General features: G+C 43.8%; 1 protein-coding gene across 1 annotated transcript in view; it reads right to left on the reverse strand.

The window, feature by feature from the left end:
• Positions 1 to 3,476: 3,476 nt before the first annotated feature.
• Positions 3,477 to 24,565, reverse strand: part of SPRED2 (sprouty-related, EVH1 domain containing 2) — a 36,562-nt gene continuing 15,473 nt past the window's right edge. Inside the window, exons 5-6 of the mRNA XM_008935351.1 lie at positions 5,916 to 6,065; positions 3,477 to 5,511 (exon numbers count right to left, since the gene is read on the reverse strand). Of these exons, the coding sequence (XP_008933599.1) occupies positions 4,861 to 5,511; positions 5,916 to 6,065 (801 nt within the window). The 3' untranslated portion in view covers positions 3,477 to 4,860. The remainder of the gene's footprint in view (positions 5,512 to 5,915; positions 6,066 to 24,565) is intronic.

The following is a 24,565-nucleotide window of genomic DNA, read 5'->3' on the forward strand; positions in this document are numbered from 1 at the left end:
GGTTCATGCAGGTAGAATTGCTGTGATGAAATTTGTCAAACCCAAGGATGACTCCCCAGGAGGAAGGCCTGGGGGTGAACTAGGTCAGCAGCACTGTTCCTGCTGCCAAAGCAGGGAAAGGAGAGGCTGGGAGAGCTGTTCTGACCTTGGCAATCGTAAGCAGCACATTCGGTGTCGAAGTCTCAGTGCTACAAAATGTCAAGCTGCATTTGTCAGCGCCCAAACCAGCTTGGGTGAAAGGATATTATTCTAAATGGCAATTTGCATTGTATTTACTAGGGATATTTTTTTTTTTTTTAAGCCATAAAATAGTCAACTTTGTTTCATGTGGTTGCAAGCTTGTAACACATGCTCTCCCCAAACTCATTCTCCTTGACTGCGTCTTGCCAGGAGGACAGTACCCATCCCAGATGATCTACAGGAGTAAGCCTGGGACCTCCACATTGACTAGGCTGCAGAAAGTTGATTGCATTTCATGGTGCTTTGCATCTCGGTGGTGTGTGCATTTTCCATGGATCCTCTGGGGTCCAATGGTACCATTTACTGGTTCAGTTTAGAATCTCCAGGCATAAGCAACCCCTTTGATTCACAGACAAAAGCAAGAGGGCATTGCAGGCTGCAAGAAGGTAACATGGCTTAGCCAGGTCTTCTGTGGGACAAGCTGAATTCAAATGGCCAGGGAACAGCACTGAATCTTCCTGCCATAGCCAAGAGAATGTGATGAATGGTAAGCAACAGCTTGTTGGAGTCCCTTTGCCTTCAGCTTAGCCTCAAATATAGTGAACAGCAGCGCAGACCAAGGGATTTTGAACACAGCAGGAGTCCTCCTGAGTACAGTACCTGATCCAGTGCACGTGCTTCTCATGAAGCTGGCAAAGTTTTTATTTTTTGAAATTTTAACAAATGTACACCTGTATCATAAATGTAAATGGAAATCTATGTGTATATGACCATATAATATTCCTGGAAATACTTGAATACAAATATAAACCACTAAAAAGTGAGTGCAGACTCAGGGTTCTCAGCAAAGCTGTAACCACTGAAGTTACAAAACCAACCTGTCACCCCATGCTGAGTGGGTGCAGATGACACAAAGCAATGCCGTGTCAGGGAAGAAATCTTTTTATCCAAAAAGGACATATGTAGCTGGGCACATGTGCACTCTGCCTCCCCTCTCACCTGCTACTTGAGGTGGCTTCGCTTTTGAGCAGCAAAGCAAGCAATACTATAGAGAACAAATGGAACGAGGGCTTGGTTATCCCCAATTGTGTTATCACCTTGGTTGTGCTATCCCTTACAATACAGACCCTACATAAAACTGGGCTTTTTGTAAGCACATGGTGTTGGCTAGCTCCTGTTGAAAATAACTGTAAAAATTCAGATATACTCACTGGTTTTCTGCCGCTTTCCTCAATCAATTGGCCACTGCCTGGTGTCCAGTTTAACTGGGTTATTCTTCCATCTTCTACATTAAACCTCTGTGAGTGAAGATGGCAGTGCCAACCTCTCCAGGTGTCTCCTCAGCAGCGGTGGCATCCAGCTGCCCCAGTGAAATCCCACTGTGCACCCTCAAAAAGCAAGGCGGCCGTCGCTCGGCAGCCACGTCTGCCTGCCTTTCTCTCTGCCTTACCCTTTTCTTTGGGGTCACCTTTCTTGGCTGAAACAAAATAAAATAAAAACATCCCCCAAGGTGTATTCAGCCCAGCCCAAAGAGCACATAGATGAGGAGGGAGAGAGGAGGGGAACCTCTGCAGCTGTCATGGCCGCCGGGGCCTGCTGGGCCCACCAGGCCGGGCTGCCCCAGGGCCCACCTCCCCCAAAACATGCAAAACACCTAAAAAACCACTTGAAAAAACACCTGCTCCCATGCTCCCCACTGTATAGATGCCCTGTGCCCCAGGCTAGTAGCATTCACCACCGAAAAATATATATATCAATTTTTTTTCCTCAGAAGCCACGAGGTCTTGGGGAGGTGGCTCTGGTGATGGCCCCGTGTTTCTGGCACCACTTCCCCCTCATTTTCCAGCCAGCTGAATAACAATAAACGGTGTCATTTTGATATGATGTATTTATATTTACATGGTACATTTTAAAGCAATAGCTACACTGATCATACATATTAGAAACAATAAAAAAAGAAGTTAAGAACTAAAATGTACATCATACACTTGTATATATATTTTTTTTTACACAGAGGTAAAAAGGCTTATAAAAATCAATACAACAGGGCTTTAACTTTTAGTATATAGATACAATAATGATGAGGCTTCAGGCACTTTAATTTGTTAACGTGAGCGATAGCTTGGAAAAAACAAACAAAAAAACCTTTCCACAACAGAAAAAAAAATAATTTTGGTTAATGTTTTGTTACCACAGATACAAAAATAAAATCTGAATAATTTCTCTCAAATGATTGATGTCAGTATTGCAAAGCTGACCGGGAGAACGCTACACACTGTTCAGCAGCAGTGTGGAAATTAAGGAGAAATATTTACAAAAAAACACCCATTTCTATCATTGTGCCCTTACACCACTGCCTTCACAAACCAAATAACACACGCAGCAAAATCTACAAGTATTACAAAAACCCAAGAGAAAAGGGAAGGAGGAGGAGGGGAAGAGAAAAAAAATTAAAAAAAGAGGGATTTTTAAAAAACCCTTTTATTTCTAGACATACAGAAAGGCTTGGAGTATGTCTACTTTACTTAAATAAATAGGGGCACTTCAAGATCAGACAAAAAGCTGTAAGATCTTTTTGTAGTGTTGTGCTTTATAGAGAGAAGATCTTACAGATGTTTGTTTACATGAAACAACTTTGAGGACAGAAAAAAAAAAAGGAAAAAGGTTGTTCCATTAATTAGTAGGGTTTTTTTCGAGGCTGGCTTGATGTTTACTAGACACCATTGAGAGATTTGTCAATTGCTATTAGGCACAAAATATTTGTATTTCATTCAGCAAACCCAGACACATCACCCAGAGTGTAACACTCCATCCCTTTTCCACTATCATTCATTTTTTTTCCCCAACCAAAAAAATCCCCAGCAACTGCTACGAATTAAGCCTATCAAACTCTATAGTGTATAAGCACATTGCATACTTAAGTCATGGTTGACTAAAAAGCTGTGATTAACTCTCAGAGGAACTGTTGGGACATTCCACCAAGAAAGAATGGCAAGCGTTCCTTTTACATTTATTTGGCAAATTAATAATAATAATAAAAAAAAAAAAGATTAATGGAGCAGCATCTAACAAGCCTAAATTCTTAGCTATGCCTGTACTATTTTGCTCACCAATGAATGAAATTGCATACTACAGCAGTGCCAGCTTTGACAAGCCAATCCCTAGCTGCCTCAAAGTATTCAGATTGTACTATGCTAGTTAGAGCTCACTGCGCTAAATCTTTTTTTTTTTTTTAATAAAAATTATTTGGCTATTCCTTGTAATATATTAGAAAAATACTCTTTTTCCGAGCTAATTACAAGCCTTGTACACAAGACAACATGACATTAAAAAAAAAATAAAAATTAAAGTAATCTTATCCTGCTGTATGCACCTTATGCATCCACTTGATAAATCTGGGTGGTGAACTGGGGAGGGGAAAGCCAGGGAGACGCTTCGGTCTGGCTCCTGCAAAGACTCACATGCTTAATCCCACAGACAGACCCACAGAAACGCCGGAATACGTCGAGATGTGTAAGCATCTGGAGGATTGGGACCGCAGGTCAGGAAATGAAAGTGGTGGTCAACATCCTGGCTTTTGGTTTTAAATACCTGTTTTGATTGCTAAATGTCGTTTCTACCGTGGACGCATATGTTCTCGTGCTCATGTATTATACAGAAAACAAGCAAACGTGATTTTCCATATAATCCACCACGTAATGCAGCATTTCCCCATAGTTGCCATAATAGTGCTTTTGACATTGCATTGTTAATAATTCTTTGCATAACAATTTTCCTCATCTGGAACCTTAGTGTTTTATTCACAGATCATTACATGGCTGGCTAATAGAAGAAGTTCCCTTTATTCTGGGCAGAACTCTGAAAACACAGTTTTGTTTTTCCAATGTTATTTAGGGAAAAAAGAAAACCCTAACATTTAAGTTTCCCTTTCAAGTAGTGGTCTGAAATGATTACAGGTAAGGAGAACTACCAGATTCTCAATGGTTATGTGACTATGGTAACTGAGCCTTGCTTTCTGTTCACAGAGCTTTACGAACAGAGAAATAATTTAAGATGTTTGCTGAAGGAAATGACGATGGACTCTAGAAGAGAAACTGCAGCTTAGATGGCTATTTTGGCTTTGGAAAACAGAACAAAAACCCCAAAGAAAACCAGTGACAGAAATACTGTGTTGTGGTACAAGTTTGTTACTAGCACATCTTCTATACACACACAATAACTTGATGGCAAGTTAAAATATCTTCCTAGTGAGATTTCATTCACTACACCACCCTGTTTCTAGAAATGCCACAGCTTGTGAACACGCTGATGGTACCACACAAGCGGAGGCAAGACGGACACAACCTGGAGATGTTCTACAATCCACCACCATTTAAAGCAGTTCTTTTCTCAAACTCATTTTAACTGAAAAAAAAAAAATATAAACATGTACAAGACAGTCTGTTTTGATTACAGATTAATAATACAAAAGTCTATGCTGTAGGTTAGTTAGTTAGAACACTTGATGAGCAAATCAATGCAGTGTGAGCCCCAGACGACCGAATGTAGAGTGATCTGAACTGGTGGTTTCTGGATGTTGTTGGGCACAGTGGCTGCATCAAAATGAGTGATCTCAATGCTCCAAAACCAACGTGTTCCTCGAACTACAGGAAAAATGTAACACCTTGAACGCACCTGTAGTCATCCAGCAGCTTTGTGTTTTCCACCACAGCACCTGCACATGACCCCACAGTGGTAACAAGCCCGAAGCGGCAAGTAACAGCACATACATGGAGCAATGAAAGACAAGGCGATAAGGGCCATCCACCGGAGGCAAAACATTTCATCACTGGTGTCACACGAGCAAGGATCTGTATAGTCTCCTTCTGGGTCGGACATACAGTGATAGAGCATAGTGTCTGCGCACCACATACAGCTCACTCGATGGATGCAAGTCTTGACGCGGTCTGGAGCATCCTGGCATTGACCCCGTTTGTTCTCCTCGTGGTTGAACATGTCCCTGCAGTACACGCACCGTGACCTCTCACCATCTTCCTTCCTCCTGGGCTTGAATTTGACAGGTTGAGTCTTTATCACAGCACCCTTGATATCTTCACCCAGGTCAAAGTCCGAGTTGTCTACGTAAGGATAAGTGTATTCGTGTTTTGAGGCCTCGCTTTTGGCAAAACGTACGTAAGAGTCCATGTCCTCGGGATCAAAGCTCTTCCCTCGTGCTGGGGCATGGCGGTAGTCCTCGTATCCAGTCATCCAAATCTTCTCCCGAGGGTTGATGCGCACGATCTCCTCATCATCGTCTGGGAAGTTGACGTGCCGGTAGGAGCGCGGTACTGACTGTGAAAGAGGGACGGAGATGAACAGGGAGAAAAGACAGACAAGCTCACTGTGCTATCGACAACCACTATCTCCTCGCTTAGTGAAAAGCCAGTATTTAAGAATTTTGTTTGTCTGTCATTGTACGCCCTCCACCATGACCCATCACAGAGTATCAATCAGACTATGGCTCAGGAATGAGCAGAACTGTCACAGACCTACAATGGTCTGTGTGCACGTGGTACAAAGCAACATTACATCACAGTGTAAACTATTTTGTTTTTTAATAACTGGAAGACATTTCAAGCTAACTAAGAAGAAAGGGGGAGAAAGGAAAGGGGGATCTTTCTGGGATGTGGAGAGGGGAATCAAAGATCAGTCTTAGCTATGGCAGGGACAGCCCTTCATGTGGGAAGAAACCTTACTTGTTCTAGATGGTAGTGGTCAGAGCTGTAATGGTCGTGAAGGTGTCCACGAGTGCAAATTCTTCGATGTTCGCAGGATGCAGGAGAAGCCAGAGTCCGCACAGGCTGTTCCCTTTTTTGAGAGGAGTTAGAGGAGCTATCTGTAGCATTCTGTTTTAAGTGAAAAGGGGGAAGGGAAACTGTCATACATTCATCTGTTACTGCACATGGTATTAAAAGACGTTTTGTCACTGACTTACTCTGTGCACACCTGCAATACTGGCAGCACCTTTATAAACTTTCACATAAAATACTTGAAAGAGGCAAGTCTGTTGCCAGGCCATAAAAACTGTCGCCACACACGTGGAAAAATAATATGCCATAGCCTACCCATGACATATTCACCAACACCACTCGTATTCGCTTGACATGTTATTTGTTAAACTGGGCACTGCAGGATGGTGAGTGCTCATGGTAGAAGCTACCTCTGAAGAGTAAAGTTAAACTCTGTCTAATGATGCAATCCTGTAAGTCCTGCGGGTGGACTCAGACAGAGTTATCTGTGTGCCCAGGCTGTGCCCTATTAGTTACTCAGGCTACAAAAATACCAGCAATTCTGTTAACCTGCAGGTGTCCCATTAAGCCAAAAACTCCTTTACATGTTCTTCTCCAAACACCAAATTCCAGTTTATCACAAACGATGTCAATCACCAATCGGCCTTCCTTTAAAAACTTCAGATTTCCCCACTATCACCACATTTTGTCACTAATCTCTAATGTGCAATGAATGTTATTTGAGGTTTTATCCATTCCTGGCTCACGGTGAGCACTTGCTTTAGGTGAATTAGTTACATCATTACACAACAATGATCACAAAAGGGTGAAATATTACAGAATAACATGCTTCTGCCATTAGCCGCAGCTTCTTCATGTCTGTCTTTCTCCTCCTGGAGAAACACAGTGAGGCACCAGTCTTAGCCATCCTCTCTCCATAGTTGTTCTTCAGTTAAAACAGTTTCTGTAAAACATCTACACATTCACGACTTGGCCAATAATTATTTTCATAGATTGGTTGGGCTTTTTCATACTACCATGAATCAGAGGACACTTGTTAAATGCACTGAAACATCAGGAGCAGGAAAAAGCCTCTGTGCACAAAGATCAGAGCTGTAGATCTGTAGATTACACAGAACTTTACATGTGCCTAAAATACTGATGCTTTGAACCAAGAAAAATCTCCAGTCCCCTCCAACTAAAAAGCTGTGCAGCAGCTACAAGTTCCAGGGCAAGGTTTCCTTTTGCCACAACAGTCAGCTAGAGACACAATCTCAAGAGCAGCAGAAAGTTGTATCGGTAGTGGGAGAAGACTGGTTTTACCTGAAAAACCTTCTCTCCTTGTCAAGAATGCATTCTCTAAATATTCTATTCCAATGAATCGTGCTAGACACGTCTCTCACTCCAAGAATACAAGAACACACATTGTGGATATTTGTTTATTCTGAAAACTACGCTCAGCAAGAAAGATTCTGTCCAAGGGTGAGCACACGTTAAAGCATTACAGCACAAAATCAAGGCTGATCCTCTCTAACTGGTATAGCGTAGCACATAGAAGCACTGAATTCCCAACTTTGTTGAAAGCAAACATACAGATCTGTTTGCAGTGTAATGTAAAGCCAGACTGGGTTATCTGAGAGGTACCACAACCAGGATGAATTCTGAATGACTGACCCACCCACACTAGGAACAGATTTTTTAAAGCATGTGTTTGTTTTGGTTCTTCAGACTTCAGATTTTTTTTTTTTAAACAAGTACCTAGAAACAGATCAACTCTTAAGATAGTTAACAAGGCTTCTAAAAATGTAACTGCACAGATGTTCAGGCTCTATTTAAAAAGTGGTATCAGCAGCCCAGTCCTCATAATTTATTACACAAAGGCACTTCAAATCTGGGGTTTAAACCCTTCAATTGTAACTCTTGAGCCTGTAACACTAGGCCCTATAATAGCTAGCACATTCTGGGGACATTTCAGAAGACAATGAGCAGCTTCTACAAGCAAGTACTTCATAATAACATGAAGCTTCCAATCTATCTGGAAAACGTGAGAAAAAAAATCAGAATTTAGTTGCACCAGCCACCTCACAAGAGTACCTTTTTGCAGTGCCATGTGAGGTGCAGATGCAGATGCCAAGCTGTAATTTAAGCTTCTCAGAACAACAGAAAGGCATACACCCCATAATCCGGGCAGCCTCAGCCTGCAGCATGCTATTAAAGTTAAACTTTGACTGGCATGAACCAAAAAGGAGGCAAGGCCTTAACACGGTGTCGTGCCAGCCAGCAGGACACTTCACCTTCAGTGGACCCGTGGCTGAGCCCTGCTGGGACGAGCCTTGCATGGATACGCTGCAAAAACATCATGGGTGCTTGTGGCCAAAGTAACGAGGCCTGGGAAAATTACCCAGCTGGAGGAGGTTTGCACACACTGGGCTGCAACCCCCTCACCTCCCAGATGAAAATAAAAATCCCAAACTGGATATATCTGGCAGATAATCTCAGCGGGGCAGCTGGGAGCTATAAGCAGCCCTCCAAGCAGGGTGCTCTGTGCTGCCTCTTGGGGAAGGCAGTATTCTACAACAGGCCATTGGAAAAGAGGCTGTGGAGATTTTTATCTTGCCCGATTCTTATCTACCCTTGCTCTCCTCCACACCTTATTCTGCTTCAGACCCGGCAGGGCAACCGAGCCTCTCTTCCACATGTGTTGACATGGCTACAAAACCTGTTTGTAGCATACCACAGAGGCTCTGGCTCTGGCCTCTGCTTTCACCTTCTTCAAAACTGCTGCATTTCCACATTCAGTGTCCTCAGATTAGAGAGGCAGTCTGCCAACACAAACACTTACTCTAAGCCTGCCTTCTCCCTTTCTGGGCACTATCTGAGACTAGGTCTCTGCTCACTTGTCCATAACAAACTTCACGTTGCCTCCTGGTTGGTGATGTTAAAGGCAACTCGCTGACAAACGTGTCTGCGAGGTTAACTTGCTGACCCACCAGCTGGGATAAGCACTGTTACGTTCCAACAAGGCCCCCCATTGAAGCTTCAAACCTCTGTAGGAAAAGAGAGATGGCTCTCAATACATGGAAAGGAATTGTTTGAAGACTGGGAAAAAAGGTAGAAAATGTCCCACTCCTAAGCAAAATGTCACCAATGAACCACAGAGGGTCCTCACATACAAACAATCTGAAGAGGGAGGTGAACAACAAGATGACACCATTTTCTGAAGAAACTTGAGTTATTCAAGGGAGCAAAAATGAAAGCTGACCCTGAAAATTTGCTTAAGAGTCTCATAAAGCTGAGAAACTGGATGCTTACTAAATAACTAACTAAAGTACAGAGTGATGGAAACACCTTGATTTGACAAGTACAATGACACAGTTTGAGCCAGCCATTGCTTCTCAGGAAAGAGGTCTTGGGGTTGAAACAGCCAGCCCTGTGACAGTGACAATTTGGTGGCTCAGCAGCAAATATACAAAAAAAATCCCCAAAGCAGCAGCAACAAGGATGACCATCAAGGCACTGCACGTATCTGCTGTGCTTCCCTATTATGCCTGTGGTTCTCGGCCCTCCCACCACCCTGTGTCAACAAGGGTATTTCCACTATGAAAAGCTACCATAGCCATTGTCAGGACAATTGAGGACACAGAACAGTTTCTCAACAACTAACTAAATAGCTTGGTTCTCTCCAGCCTGGAGAAGAAATAATGGAAGGGACAATGAAGACTGGAAGAGAAGAAGTCTACTGAATTGTGAGTCCTACAGGAATGCGAGTAGGAAGAGATGATTCTCCTGGTATCCTTCAAAAGAGAGATCATGAGGCATATACTGGAAGAGGCTTAGCTAATGTTCAGACAGGAGGTACTTCTGACAGAGACCCAAGTTAAAACATGGTTCAAGAGGCCCTATGGAAACCCTCAGAAGAAATGAAGTGATTGAAGATCAAAGGCATGATGATGCTCAAAACTCCAAAAGTTTAGAGTTCTCTCAGTACCACTCCACTGGGACTGAACCCGGACTCGGTGAGGGGCAAAAATCAGGCACATTCTCAAAGAAAAGGCACGCTCATCTTCAGCCAAGTGCCACTATGAACAAATGATAGCAAGATTTTGTCAGTGATGGGAGCAGGCAATAACTTCCATCCCCCACAAGACTGGGTCTTAGCTGGGATTTCCTTACACCGGCCAGCAGTGAAAATCTGGGGAGTAAGGTGAAGAGGGGAGACATTAGAGGTTTGTTGCAGGTCACCCAGATACAACACACTTGCCTACAGGAATATATCTAGAGAGGACGTGGTCTCCAGAGCCAGGTTATTCCACCAGTAGAAAAACATGTCCCAAACCATCAAGCCACCAGTCTGTCAGAGAAACACTGTCTTCCTCTAACGCGTGTTGAAACCAATCCAGCTCCACTATTTGTTTTTGAGGGGAAACTATTGAAAACATGCCCAGCAGCCACATAAGAGAAATTAACCCAAGGCTGAAGTTGTTGGAACAGGGAGTTCAGTAAGAAACTCTGTTTCAACATGCCCTCAAATGCTCAATTAGAGAAGTTTGTGCCGCACATAGTAGAGCTTTGTGATTGCTATGGCGGTCCCAAAGTCTTGTGGTTTCACTGCTTGGATAACAAAATCATTAATCATGACCATAATAGTAATTTTATAAAACCCGTGCAATGCATTTCCTTTTGCAAATGAGCTGTACGTATCTGAGCAAGCTCACGTACAGCATGTTTGATGTGGCTGCTCTGAAAACATCGGACTGCTACATGCAAATGATTCCACTGTGATCATCTAAAAAGGAAAAAAAAGTGTCCCTGTGCTCCCCTCAGACTTTCAGAAGGGATTCATTAAATTAAAAACCCCTTGTCATTAGTAAAGAAGATTATGTTAATCATTTACTGCAGTTTGCTTCTCATTGAAATAGATTTGTTACACAAGAATGGCCGGCTAATCAGGTGCCTAAGCAATGTTCTGAGATAAGCATCTATCATAAAAACTGGTGAGAAGACGACACCTTCTCCTGCTCCCGAACTGGACTGAGCACCTTGCCTCTAATGGCTTTATAGAATAGATTCACTCCACGTGATGCAACACGCAAGGGTGGCTACTAAAAGATTTATCTCAAAATTACCAAGCAATACAACCTGTGGCAGCTTGTCAGAGATGCGTGGCTGCAGGGAAATCATGGAGCTCTATCACTTGTAACCTCCAGAAGTGCTCTCAGCCACCTAAAGCACTCGCAAGTTTGCTGTCAAAAATTATCATGGGTCAAGCAAGGCAGCACAGTGGTTTTTTTTTTCCCCTCTGGTTACATGAGGTGGAGAGGACAAGGGTTAAGATAAGTATGATGTTGAACAAGTAGTGTCCAAGCAGCAAATAATGATCCAAAAGAAACTGAAAACCTGTGCCAGCCCGGTCCTTCCAAAGCACAAGCCCCCTACGAGCCAACTTGCTCTTGACTGCCATGCTCCCACTGCTGTGCAAGCCCACTCATCGCACCATCCGTACCTGAAGGAGACTGTGAACACACTGCACAGAAGTGCAAAACTTCATGGGAGCTCAAGGTCTCCTCTTTACCAAGGCAGCCATCTGCCAAAGCTCCTCGCAGGGGCTCCTGTGGTCACTCCACCCAGACATGTTGAAGAGAAGCCCATCATCATCCGAAAAGACATCCCCACCATCTCCAGGACAAGAAACCCAGCTCCCTCTCCAGTTCACAGCTTGAGTATGAGCCTGGAAAAACGACAGCCAGCAAGCTGTGTGCTCCCTGTGGCCGCAGCCCGGCCACCTCCGGCCAAGATGCACAAGATGAGCTCCCTACAGGCAACCAGAGCCCTTTGTTTGTGTGCTCTGCCCAGGTGTGATCCCCTGGGAGCCACGGCACAGGCCAGCTCTTCCCTGCTTGGCCCTTTTCATTCGCTGCAATAAGGGAAAGCACAGCTGTGCTATCAATGCAGAAAGGAAAAATGATAAAGCCAGCAAAGGGGTAGAGCCAGCGAGCAGTCCTGAGCTGAGAGCCAATCTGAGTTTATCTGCAGAGCCTCCGCTGCTTATGAACTACACAAAGAGGAAGTCTGAGAGTTATTTCGGACGTGTGGCAAAGCAATGTCCATCTTTCCAAAGAAATTAAGATAAAATATAGTCTCCCAGAACTCCCTCAGCTTCGTCTTGCCAGAACAAGTCCTTCCTTTCACCTCCAGCTTTTTTTTTTTTTTAATTTATTTTAAAGCCTAGAGAGATGTAGTACTTTTGAATTTTAGAGAGTGGAACAGCAAAAATCCTAATTTTTGTCTCAATATACCTTTTTCTCTCTATTGAAGAGAATTAGAAAAAGCAACAGCTGATATTTTCCATCCACCTCTAAGCATGCTCCGGATACTCAGGACAATCCACTTCAAAGGCAGTTTCACTTATCTAAGAAAAGGTTCAGTGTGAAAAATCTTTTAAGATTTGAGACTCCTGTCTCCTGAGCACAAGCTTTTAATTTGTCATGGCAAGATAAAGCCATGAAAGAAGATGCCTTTGTCAAATTCCTGTTTGTTTCCTATCTCTGAAGACAAGACACAAATTGTATTGAAGAAAAATGCTTCCATACGTTCTTGAAACGTTTTGACCCTCTCATCCACTGTGGTTCACTGGAGCTGAATCTAGTCCTACTCCCTAGCAGAGAGTCTGAAGGAAAAGCTTCACGTTAGATCATAGTCCAAGTGCACTTCAAAGACAAATTGGCTGTACACAACCATTACAATAAGCATGGATTCAGATTTTTCTAAAACTAGGACAGGACTATAATTTCTCAAACGTTTGGACTGTTTCCTAGTCAGCACTTACACAAATACTGACATAAAGTGCAGAAAGCTAGCCAGTTTTACTGCTACCTTTTATATTTTTAAGTTCTGTGGTTATAGCTTTCAGTGCCAGTAAGATGCTGGTGGCTATGCTGTCTTTAAGTCAGCAAAACTTCAGGAACATTTACAAGGATACAATGCACAAGACCGTCTCCATTAAGCTAATGCTAAACCCAATTCTGGCATCCCTGGTCAGTTCCGCATGGACCACAGATGTGGCTTGATGGCTCACTTTGAGGAATAAGAAGAATAAATGAGAATCAGACACAGTTAAATGATATGGCAAACACTCAGATGTGGTAAGGGGGAAACCTCATGGAGATTTTCCTGTTTCACTACTTGCCAGTGATACGAGGCGTCGGACACATCCCCACAGAAGCATTTGAACAGATACAAGAGAAACGCCTGCAGAAGTCAGAGGAGGACCTAAGTAAGCCAGTTCTCCACTGTGCTTGGACTCAGTCCAGGACAGAGGCTGTGAGCAGGTCCACACAACATTTCCTTCCCTTATGATACCCCTCACCTTGCCCTTACTGCCCCACTGGGTTAAAGCACTGCTTCAATGGGAGGAAAAAGTCTGCACCAGCGACTTAAGAGGGAAAACCAGAATGTTGTAAAGAGGCAAAAACCCCAAACCACAAGCCCCAGTTACTGGGGCTGCTCCCCAGGCAGCACGGCAATCCCACAGTACAGTGGTGAGAGTGGGATGGCTCTGCCCACCCACAAGGCACTCGTGTCCTTCTCCATCTGGACAGCCTCTCCTTACCCAGATTCCTACATTTCCTTCTTCACTCCTGTAACCCCTCCTTGCTGTGCCCTTACTGGGCTTCTCTATGCTGACATGAGCTACATCACTTCAGCAGGCTCTTTCTATGTGAACCTGGAATCGCTTTAAACCAACCAACTGCTTAAAACCATCAGGGACAGGAGCAGGCTTTCCCTTTTTGCATGAAGGGCTCTGTTAATCTGTTTATGCCTTGGAAATGACATTTCGGTGTGGACTACAGCATTGTCAGGATGACCAGCTGCCCAATATTTGTGTTCGTACAGCTCTGTGAAGATTAGCAAAGCCTTCCTCTTCTCACAAGTCATATGAGCCTCGTTACCACAGCTGTCCTCTGCTAAGGCCATGAGAAACGGCCACCGAGGTCTGTGCTGCCATGGGGGGGTGACAGCCCCTACTGCTCCCTCCCACTGTTCCCATCACCTGCTCTGTGCATATGTTTGGGTGGAGAACCACAAGAATTCAGCCCAAAATAATTTTCTTATCAGCTCCCTGACCCCAGCTGACTACCAGTAGAGGCTTGTGCCCTGATGGCACAGGAGGGTCTTCAGGTAAAGTAGGGGGCAGAGACAGGCTGGGGATCTGGAGAGGGATCTGAGTGTCAGCTCCTCTTTAAAGTCTTCCATCCTTGCCTTGTGCATCATCAGCATAGCTGCAATTAATTTGGAATGCACTATCTCCTAATTTTAAGGGGCTAACAGGAAACTTAGCACATCCAAAGCTGCCAAAAAGTTTTCCTTTTGGAAAACCTTTTCCTTTCCAGGTAGGGATGCTAGGAAATAAAGCAACAAAGCTCAGCTGCTGGGTGTTGAACATGGGACATGCACATGGGGGACAGCAAGAACCTGTGCAGCCAGGCACAGATAGCTCCACATAACTCACCACTGACTCTCCGCTCTTCTACACAGAAATTTCCAAGGTAAGGTGATGAAGAAAATGAGACTAGGAAGGAATAAAAATGCTAATAAAAATTAATTACCTAAGCAGAAAGAATCAGTGCACTTAGTCCATCATTAATGTCTTTGCTACGTACAAATTCAACACTTCAGCCTCTAATCTCAGCAGCGTGCTCCTCCTGTATAATACACCAGGTTACAAATGGAGGGCAAAAACCAAACTTCCCACAGCAGACTGATATGATATTTTAAGAAGTCAGTTAGGGGTCATTTATTCACAGTTATGAGCATCCACGTTATTTTAGTTGGAATTCATCATTAAAATAGAATCCAACAGCTGATGAAAACGTTTAAAATACCCTCTTCACATGCACTGCAAATCTGTTAGGCTCCACTTAAAAATGCAACGGGGCTTATTTACTTCTCCCTTTCCTTCTCCTTTTGCAGACAGAACCAGAGACAGATGAACTGCTTCCTCTAACCACTTCTGATTTAATTTTCATAAAATATTTACAAGATAGGAGGCAAGCAGACCCTTGGCAAAACACATTAGGCAGGTGAGGGAAGGAAACAGGGCTATTTAGATGCAGTTGCTTATAATGCATTTCTGTACCAGGCAGAGGGACATTTTGAGCTCCCTGGACTCTTGTATTCTGTTGTTCATCCTACCAACACATGCCTGGGGACGGAGGGAACACCATCCTGCAGTATTTTGTCAGTCAAAAGGTTGGTTGCATTTTTTCCTTTAAAGAGGTGAAAGGGGGAGCTGGTTGCTTCAAAGAAAAATCGTTCTTGAAGCCTCATGTAAAAGCAGTTTTCATTGTTTAGCTTTACCAAACTCCTCCTTTTCCCTTCCAAATTCTCCAACATCACCCTCACTTCCCCCCAGATATGCAGAGGATTTTGGAGAAGATGCAATCAAATTAAGGTTTAAAACTCAGATGCACATGCCAAGTGGCCTGAACTCTTTGTGTTTTTTTGTTTTTTTTTTTTTTTTTTTGTTTTTTTTTTTTTTTTTTTTTTTTTTTTTTGTTTTTTTTTTTTTGTTTGGTTTTTTTTTGTTTTGTTTTTTGTTTTTCCTTTCCCCTTTTCCTTTCTCTTTCTACCTGTCATGTGAGACAACAAATTCAAACCAGATTTGTCAGCGTTTAAACATCACATGGAAATTACAGGGTCCCTCAGGAAGAGCAGGGCAACATAGTCATTTGCCCCGTGGTTCCAGCTCAGCCCCCTTCATATCACCGCCAAGATGGATACTCCAGCTTGGCATCAGAGGTCAAATGCTTTCCCCTCTAAATTACAGAGAGGTGCTGGGATGCCAGGGCCGAGCAGGGCTTTGTCTGCTCGCTCCAGACCCGTATCCCTCTGGGCTGTGATTCCCTCATCCTTCCTGCTGCGGGGCAGGAAGCTGCCAATCATCACCCTGCTCCCTGGCCAAGGCTGCCTCTTTCCAACCATTCTTACACCCCATGTAGGGTCTGCTCCACCTGCCACCTCCACGGGCAGTGCCTGGGGCTGGGCGAGACACTCCAAACCCGGTGTCCTTGGCGCCGCCTCCCACGAGCGCCTCGGGACAAAGCATTTTGTTCAAATGCAGCGGCCGGAGAGATTTGTAGCTTACAAATATAGCTGCTTGCTGAAAGCAACTTCCTTAGGTTGCATAGTAAAAATAATGGAAAAGGCCAATTTTTGTCTTCGTGAAATTTTCAAGCACCCTGCGGCCAAAAGACAAGTCCACGTGCTTCAAAGGGTAACTGCATAGCCCAGATTACAGCAGGAATCAAGCAGGAATCTAATGGAAAACTATAGTACTATCAGCTCTGTATTTTCAAGGTAAAGGCCTAAGATTTAGCCATAACACACTCCCACTGATACCACCTCAGCTATCCTGTCTCCTTGTCTCAAAAGGATGAATTTTGCAGTAGCAGCATGAAGGAGGAAAACGCCATAAATACTGTGCCAGGCTCAGCCATGAGAGCAAGAACCACCATGTACCATGGGCACAAGCACAGTGAAGGTCTCGCAGAAGGTGGCACATCCATGGCCAGGGGGTACGTGATGAATTTCAGGCAGTACACTGAATATCAGCAGAGCGGTGGAGGTTTTTTGCTCCTGCTTAGCTGATGACTCTTACGGCTTCCCTTGAGCCAGCACTTCTGCTTCTCTGGCCCTACAGCGAGCTCCTTCAAGGAGCTAAACCACCAGAAAAGTATTTGCTTTCTTTTATAGGGCTAGTTTTGGTTCACTTCCCTGGGCTGGCTCAGCACAGGGTCAGCTGTGCTGGTATAAAAGGGGGATGGCAGGAGCCCCTCTCTGCTCTGCTGGCTCTCAGCAGTGCTGAGGCTAAAGATGCATCGGTTGAGTCACATCCCTCAGCTGTGGTTTCATACATGGTGCTAAAATAACCCCTGCAACCCCATTATTCCTACTCCCTCACACCAGCTCCTCTCTTGGCACAGCTGCACTGCAAAAGCAAGGTGGGGGGAATGGAGCTGCCTGGAAAATAACTTGCTTTTCACAGGCATCCTGCCTCAAATCAGGCCCCTCTTACATAATGCCAAAGAAATGCCCGGGGAACCACAGCTGGACAAAAGCAAGGCCAAAACGAGAAGGCCACAAACCCAGCCTGCAAAGCTTTGTTGACAAGCTGAGGTGGGCAAAACTGCCGTGCTGCAAAGCCAGGAAAGAAGAACTGTACTTGCAAACGCTCCTCCTGGCCAGGGGCAAGGGATCAGAGCTCTGCAAGGGAAACAGCAATGGCCACGGTGGCTGCTTTTGGGGAGGAACAGCAAAGCTGACCTTCAACAAGGGGTCCCAGGGATGGCTTTGACAACAGCCAGAAATTGGGGCTTCACCTCTGGATGCTCACCCCCCTACGTCCCCTCTACCTGAGCTGCTGCTGTTGCCTGCGGGGCCATGTGCTAAGTCCATCTAGTAAGCTGATCCAGGTTAAAAAATAATCCTTTAAAATAAGTAAAAAAAAAGAAGAAAAAAAATAATCTTCCCCCTCCATTTTACTGTATATTAAGGAAGGGTAAGTTAATCTTGGCTTTGTTTTGTTTCTGACACATTTGTGCCTTAAGCACACAAATGCACTAAAGCATTCAGCTCCAGATGAATTAAAAGGGAACACGCTCATAAACAGCTTCACACTTTAACTCATCACATAGTTTAAGTACACTACTATACAGCCAAATTATTTTTCAGAAGATACACATGCAGCTAGCTGATTGCAAGTGTGAGATGGTGCTACAACAAACTCGGATCATGAACTCATGAGGTAGAAACTGCAGCCAGGGAGGCACCGTCAGTTCACCTTTGGACAAAGAATCCTACAGGCAGGTTTGCTGGTGACCCTTCTCTTATCCCAAAGTCTTGGGTGATTTGCGTCTTACAAGAAAACAGGCTTTCAGCACTCTGAAGATTACTTAAATGAATGTAAATCTGGCTATACCTAACAATTAAATAGAATAGAAAACTGAAAGTTTTGCAAAAAAATGCTAAAATATACCACCATATCACTTAAGCACGGGAAAATGGGTGTTAAAAAGGGAAAGAAACAAAAAAATCTGACAAAAGTCTCTTTTGAACTGCTGGGGCAAACTGAACAAAACTCAGTACTTAACTGGTGCACAAATTACAGCACTTACAAGTTCTGGCAAGATATAGCTATAAGGAAACTTCCATCACAGCAGAAGATCAAATTTCAGTTTCCTGCAGGATATATCCCAATCCCAGTGCAGGACCAACTGCGTTTGTAAGTGAGAACAGTACAGAGCCAGAAAATACACTACAAAAACAGTCTTGAGAGGAAGAATTGTGACAAGAGAAATTGCTTACCCTCAGCAAAATAACTCAACACATCCAAGCTGCTGCTATAATTAGCCACATAAAAACTACATGCCAGTGAAACTGGGAATATCTGATAGCAATACAGATATTTTCTGCTTAATTTCTTGCCGAACAGGAGATGCTTCTTGCCTTGCCTTCACACAGACACCCCAAACTCTCAGTAGTCTGACAATTTGCAGGAGAGGACCGCTTCCTGTATTTGGGCTGCTTTCTTTGTAAGAAAGCAAATAAAGCTTCAAACCTACCCCATGGTTCAATCAGTTACACTTAGCTCTTCTTTTCACTTACATCTCATGAATCTTTTATATATGCAAGAATAAATAGATTTTATGTTCTATGTACCTCCACACCACAGTAATTTTCATACTTCCTGCTGTCCAGACGACGGGCTGGGAGTGGGCAAGGACAACCTATAGGCTGAAGGAGATACTAATTGCTGATACAATTTTGAAAGCCTTAAAAGAGCAGCTTCCAGCCCAGATGACAGCAGTGATACCTGTCTCTTTGACAATCATACTAAATTATCAGCGAGTATAGCTTGCTTGTGTTGGTAGAGAGAGTAAGAAAATAAATGGGTTAATTTCCAGTATCACTTAAAAGAAACAGGAAGTCCTGAAGAAAAGGGAGAAACACAACACTATAAAAAATCCTGACAGCCAAAGAAAAACTTTTCCCTTGACCTTCCCCACTGAAAAATCTCTTTGAGCATCGTTATCCATTCCCACTGAGCGACATGAACTGCTTGTGGGCAAAGTTAACCTGAAAGAAGGCAGGAAAATATGAATAAAAAGAAGCTAGCCTTAAAACAGCTGAATATTCAGAACCATTTCACTATTTCAGTGGCATCTCTCCTGCCTCTTGACCACTGGCATAAAAGTGGGAAGAATTCCACTTAAGAAGCTGATACACCCTGTTAATGGGAAGAATAAAAAAACCCAATAAACTACAGATAAAACAATGACTTCAGACTCCAGGACTACCTTGGTAGTCAGTCTGCTGGAACAAATCAAGGCAGATTTCACAGCACTGAAGCGCAAAGAGCAAAAGCCACGTCCAGAAACGATGAGTGATTGCGAAGTTGGTGTTGCACTGAGTGTTCAAGTGTAGGACTGGGATGCCCGGAGCACTGCGTATAACTTGAGACACAGCTATAAAAAAATATGAATAAATCTTGGTCCAGTTCATTAGTTCATTGCTCAAAGCCAGGAAAGACTTTTTATTTTTTTGAGGGAGGAATCTGAGCCTTCTGGTTTCTGTGTGTGAAATTCTCTCTTCTTGGCAAGTCGTTTTTTTTTTTTTTCTTTTAAAATCTGAATTAGAATAGCTGTGGTTTACAATGCAAGCCCAAAACCCAGACATCAGAGGATGTGGCTAGCAGCAATGAAGCCTTTGGCTGTACATGCACAGCACAGCTGGCTGCTGAGCAGGAAGAATAACATAGGTAAGGCCACCGAGTCCTGTCGCTGTGACAATCCCCTAATCGCTTTGCTCAGCCTCACAGAGCAAACAAGGTGGATTTGCTCATGGTGACTACCTAAGCACCACACCCCACCACCCCTGTACAGAGCTCTGCTCCTCCAAAAGGCATTTTTTCCTTTCTGTTACTTTATCTTAGCCTTAATAAAAAGGAAATTGCAGGCTCTTGCTGCTCCTTAATCCCCGAGCGCAACCTGCGAATGAAATAAATCTTGCAATTCGGTGCTTCTCTACTCTCAGCAACACTGTTTTCCATGGAATGGTGGGATGAGGGATTCTCCAGCACCACACAGAATTTATAAATGTATTCCAAAGGAACTGGATGGGGTTTCTACACGTCTACTTTAAAGAGCTACAGTAGTTCTTTAAAAGAACCATCTGAACGTGAAACAACCAAGCCAGCAAGAAAAATTAGATTTTGTGTTTATCTAACTAACATAAATCTTATAAATTTTAATAGTGAGGCTGTAACACGCTTGAGGCCCACATGGGAGATGAAAAGTAGGGAAAAGGTTTCATGGAAAGACAGAGAGGAGAAATCTGCTTTTTTAATTAGGAAACCAGAAGAGATGCAAGGAGGACTGTAACATTAACATCTGCCACAATCTGCACTGCTGCAGCAGAGAATGGGTAATCGTGTCTCTTGAATGACTGTCAGCAGCGTCCAAGCCTCATGACAAACTTCCTAACTTGAGCATCCCCAAGCACAGGAGTAAGTGTTCACACTGAGAACAAGGCACAAGTGCAGCAGGATGGCTCCAAACACACAGCTCCATGGTGAAAACATGAGTCTGAAGACTTCTGTTGGAAGCCTAATGTGAGTCCCAGCACCAGGACCCTGCACAGAGAAGGGATGGCAGGAAGACCTGTCCACATCACCTTAGCAAAGCAGCAGAGGAATTCCCCTGTCTTGTTGTGGATGAACCAATGCAAACAAGCTTTTAGCCAGGAGCCTTCAAGAGAAGCTGTGGATTGAATCTACGTGTCTTGAAACACAACCCCGTAAGCTCAGCCATGCAGCTCTAGATCCCACTTGCTCTCATCTTGAAAATAAATTTATTATATGGAACAGCTATGATTGTAACCTCTGTATCAAACTTAATAAGGTTGGGTTTTGTTGTTCTCTTCTTCACATTCCTGTTAACCCAAAAGGGGACTGAAGTAATTTTTGGGTTCACAGAACAGAACTGACATGGGAGCTGTTGCTGCTGCTGCCAGTGGGCGTCTTTTCTTTAGCACTAAAGCAGGCACAAGGCTGCAGATTTGTCTGAAAAACACAAGTCGTGTTTCAGCTAAACTGGTCATAAGGGTTCAGAATGAACACCTCTGGTTTTTCTGATGGGTTCCTAAAAGAGACCATTTCAGGCACTCTGCAGACTCTGGAAGACATTGACCTTCCCTTTCTTGGACTTAATTCACATTTTTCACTTCGTGGTCATGTGGGATTAGTATCTGCAATTGAAAGTAAAAGCATAGATTAAGGAAAAAATTTTGCACAAACTCAATTATATGGAAAATTCTGTGGGTGAGGAACTATAGAACATATTCAGTCCTTATTAAACATTATTTGTTAAATTAACGTTAATTGCAGGAGGCTGAAGATGCAGGCTGAAGACAAACAGAACAATCTCAGAGTGCTGCAAAGACAATGCTTCCCCCGATGGAGACAGAACGGATGGCTAGTCTTACTCAGATTGCATCTCTTGAGAGGTCGATTTATAATGTACAAGACAGGAGAGATTTATTTGCTAACATATGGAAAACATTTATGGGCTGTACTGAGGATCTGGAATTAAAGAAACACAACTACATACTGTTAAAACTTCTAAATGGAGATTCCTCAAGCCAGTGACATTTATTTCCACGTACTTCTGCTTTCTGCCCTGTTAGGTATGAATTTCAGAACAGAGGTTTGTATCAATTCATCTAGCTGCTACAGGCCTAACCCACAAGAAAGTCCTTACATGGTCAAACCCTGTTTTTAAAGATATAACCCATGCTTCAGAAGGATGGATGGGGAGCATATGCTGTAGGGACAGGGCAAGGCAGTGCTGGCCAAGTTATGGTCTTAGCACTGCAAGTTACAGCGATGGGAGGAGATAAGGCTACCGACACCAGTGATGCCTCCCAAGCAAATGCTCAGGTATCCACAGCTACAGATAACGCACCCTCTCAAAAACAAAAAAAACCCACCCTCTGGTACAATAAAATGATCCTATATTAAGCCACACAAGATCATAGCCTGCAGGAGAGCACTACCTCTGAGGCACAGCTTCTCTTCCCCATGTAAATAGCTTGCTGGATGCCTGGAAGGGCTGCATGCTGGCTGATGAATAAACAAAACAGATGATGTACAAGTTGAAGGCACAAAGACATGCACAAAGTCATCATGCCATAGAGTGGTATTGAAGCTAACAGCTTCAGGGACCATTTAAAAGCCCCGTGTCAATCAATATCCAACAGCCATATGAAGGTCAATGCTTGTACATAACGAGGGTGGTTGTTTTTCAGGCTGGTGCCATAACGCTGGTGCACACACCAGTGCAAGACAAAGTTGGGGTGGTTGTCTGCAAAGCAGTGTAAGAAATCTGAAGTTTTGGACCCCTGTGGTTGAACAGATCGAAACATCTTCGAGGAGAGGCAGAACCTCAGGCCAAATATTTGAGGCAGCAGCGTTGGCTGGGATTTTCAGAGACGGGTAAATGACTGATTAAATGACTCAATCATGCAGATGCTTTTGAAAATTCTGCCGCACGCAGTTAAGTTTATTCATGCATGTGTGGGAGAGGGGGAGGACTGTGAAGATTTTAATAGCTACCTTAGGAAATAAAAAAGAACAAATGTACTTTGTCTTTAAAACAGATTTAAAACAAAACAAAACAAAAAAATCTGAAAAATTGGCTGGGGAAAAGAGTTTACAGGAAAGTTGTAAAGAAGTTTTGTGTGCCAGGATGACCAAATGGACTATGATACACAAGTCAAAAAGAAGTGCAAAGAAAGACATGGAAGAGTAAAAATAAAACAGATCACAGCCCTGCGAATTTCTTTCAGTCTAAAACCCTTCCACACTTCAGTCTGTTATTTCTGGCTTATGCAGACTTCATACTCCACCATCACCTACCAGATAAATGGGAAGTAAAGGACTTTAAAGAGCTCAAGGACTGCATGAGAAGGAGAGACTTCATGCCAGGAAATTAAGAAGAAATATTGGGGAGAATGATGCTCCTAAAGCCTTATTTTTTGAGAACGACAAAATACCCACCCTGATGTGACAGCCTGAGCAAGAGCACCCTGTGAGCTACCACCATTGGTGAAGTCTCTCTCATGCTCTGGAGATCACACAACATGCTGAGAGAGGTGCCAGGTGGGGCAAAGCCCAGGGTGTGAACGTCCCTCTGGATCCCAACAAGGTGCTGACCACAGCTGACCTCTTTGCTCATGCCATTGAGTAGCTTTGCTCCTCCTTCTCCACCAAGCTTCCTACCCATAAATACCTACACAGCAGGGGGTTATCTGTCACTTCCTCAGGGTCAAGTAGGGGGGAAAATCTCTCCAGTTCTGATTCTTCAGTTTAAAAGCAGGAGTTTGAGTGACTTTGATGCAGCTAAAGCACCATTTCCCAGAGTAAAGCAACACCTACTTACAGGCAACAACTTCTTCCCCAGGGTAAAAAGCACCCTACAAGCTTAAAAATCAACACTTAACCACAAGATTGAGCTTGTGGAGAAATTCAGGAGTGCTCCCAGGGCCCTAAACATCAGCCAGTTGGATTTTAGCAAAAAATACCCTTTCCTGTTTCCACAGGCTACTTTTCACTGCTTTAACACTGAGTATTTCCATGCCTAAGCCAGCCAGAGCTGGCACACATCTGCCCAAGGCATATTTCAATGGTCATCCCCTTTCTGAGGAGCACAGAAGTGCCACATGCACATGCAGTGCAATCATCCATCCCCAGCAGAGCATGGCTTGCTTGGCTAATTTGGGGACAAACCAGCACAAATCTGTAAACCTCTCTGGCTCCAGCAGTGCCTCCCCCCAGTCTGTCCCATTCCAGTGCCTATAAATCACTTCTGGCAGGTAGTTGGGAAGCAGCTGCTAATGATAGTTTTGCTGCAGAGTGCAGGAAGTCACCTTTTAACCCTGCCTGCTGTTGTTTGTCTCCCAGAGCCCGTGACAAAAGGACAGATGCAGACAACATGCCAGTGGGTGGGAGGATCTGGTCAAAATGTGGCAGGGAACCTGCCCTGGTCCCATACTGGCAGAACATCACTCCCAAAACCACCTTTTGGCTTTCGGTACTTCCTGGTGCCTATTTTCAAGCAGCTTGATGTCAGTCCTCAGTTTTCCCTCATTCACCCTGAAGATACAGGGAAGCATTCCAAAGAGGACTTCAACTGAGTTTGCTGCTGCTGTGCTGAGGGTGTCCCACCTTCCACCCTCCTGCCACCCTGTCCCCACCTGGGCCACAGGAGAAGGAGGGCAGTCAGAGTAGAACTAACACACCCAAGTGTGTGCACGGGGGTCTGTGATCAGAACTGAGCAAATTTAACAAAGTATTTGTTGTGAGCATCACACTTTTGGCCCACAATTGGATTACAATTCCATCCAACACAATTTTTGTTTTTTCCTTCCTTTTTTAAAGTGTGCAAGAGCAGCTGGGACAAAACACATTTTAGACATTACCACAAATTAAATACGAGCAAATCACTCCTACTTATGTCACCACTGGTTAGCTAGATAGCATGCTACTGTGCCTTCTTCCTGCT

Source organism: Merops nubicus, unplaced genomic scaffold, assembly GCF_000691845.1.
Source record: "Merops nubicus isolate BGI_N331 unplaced genomic scaffold, ASM69184v1 scaffold17632, whole genome shotgun sequence".
NCBI lineage: Eukaryota > Metazoa > Chordata > Aves > Coraciiformes > Meropidae > Merops > Merops nubicus.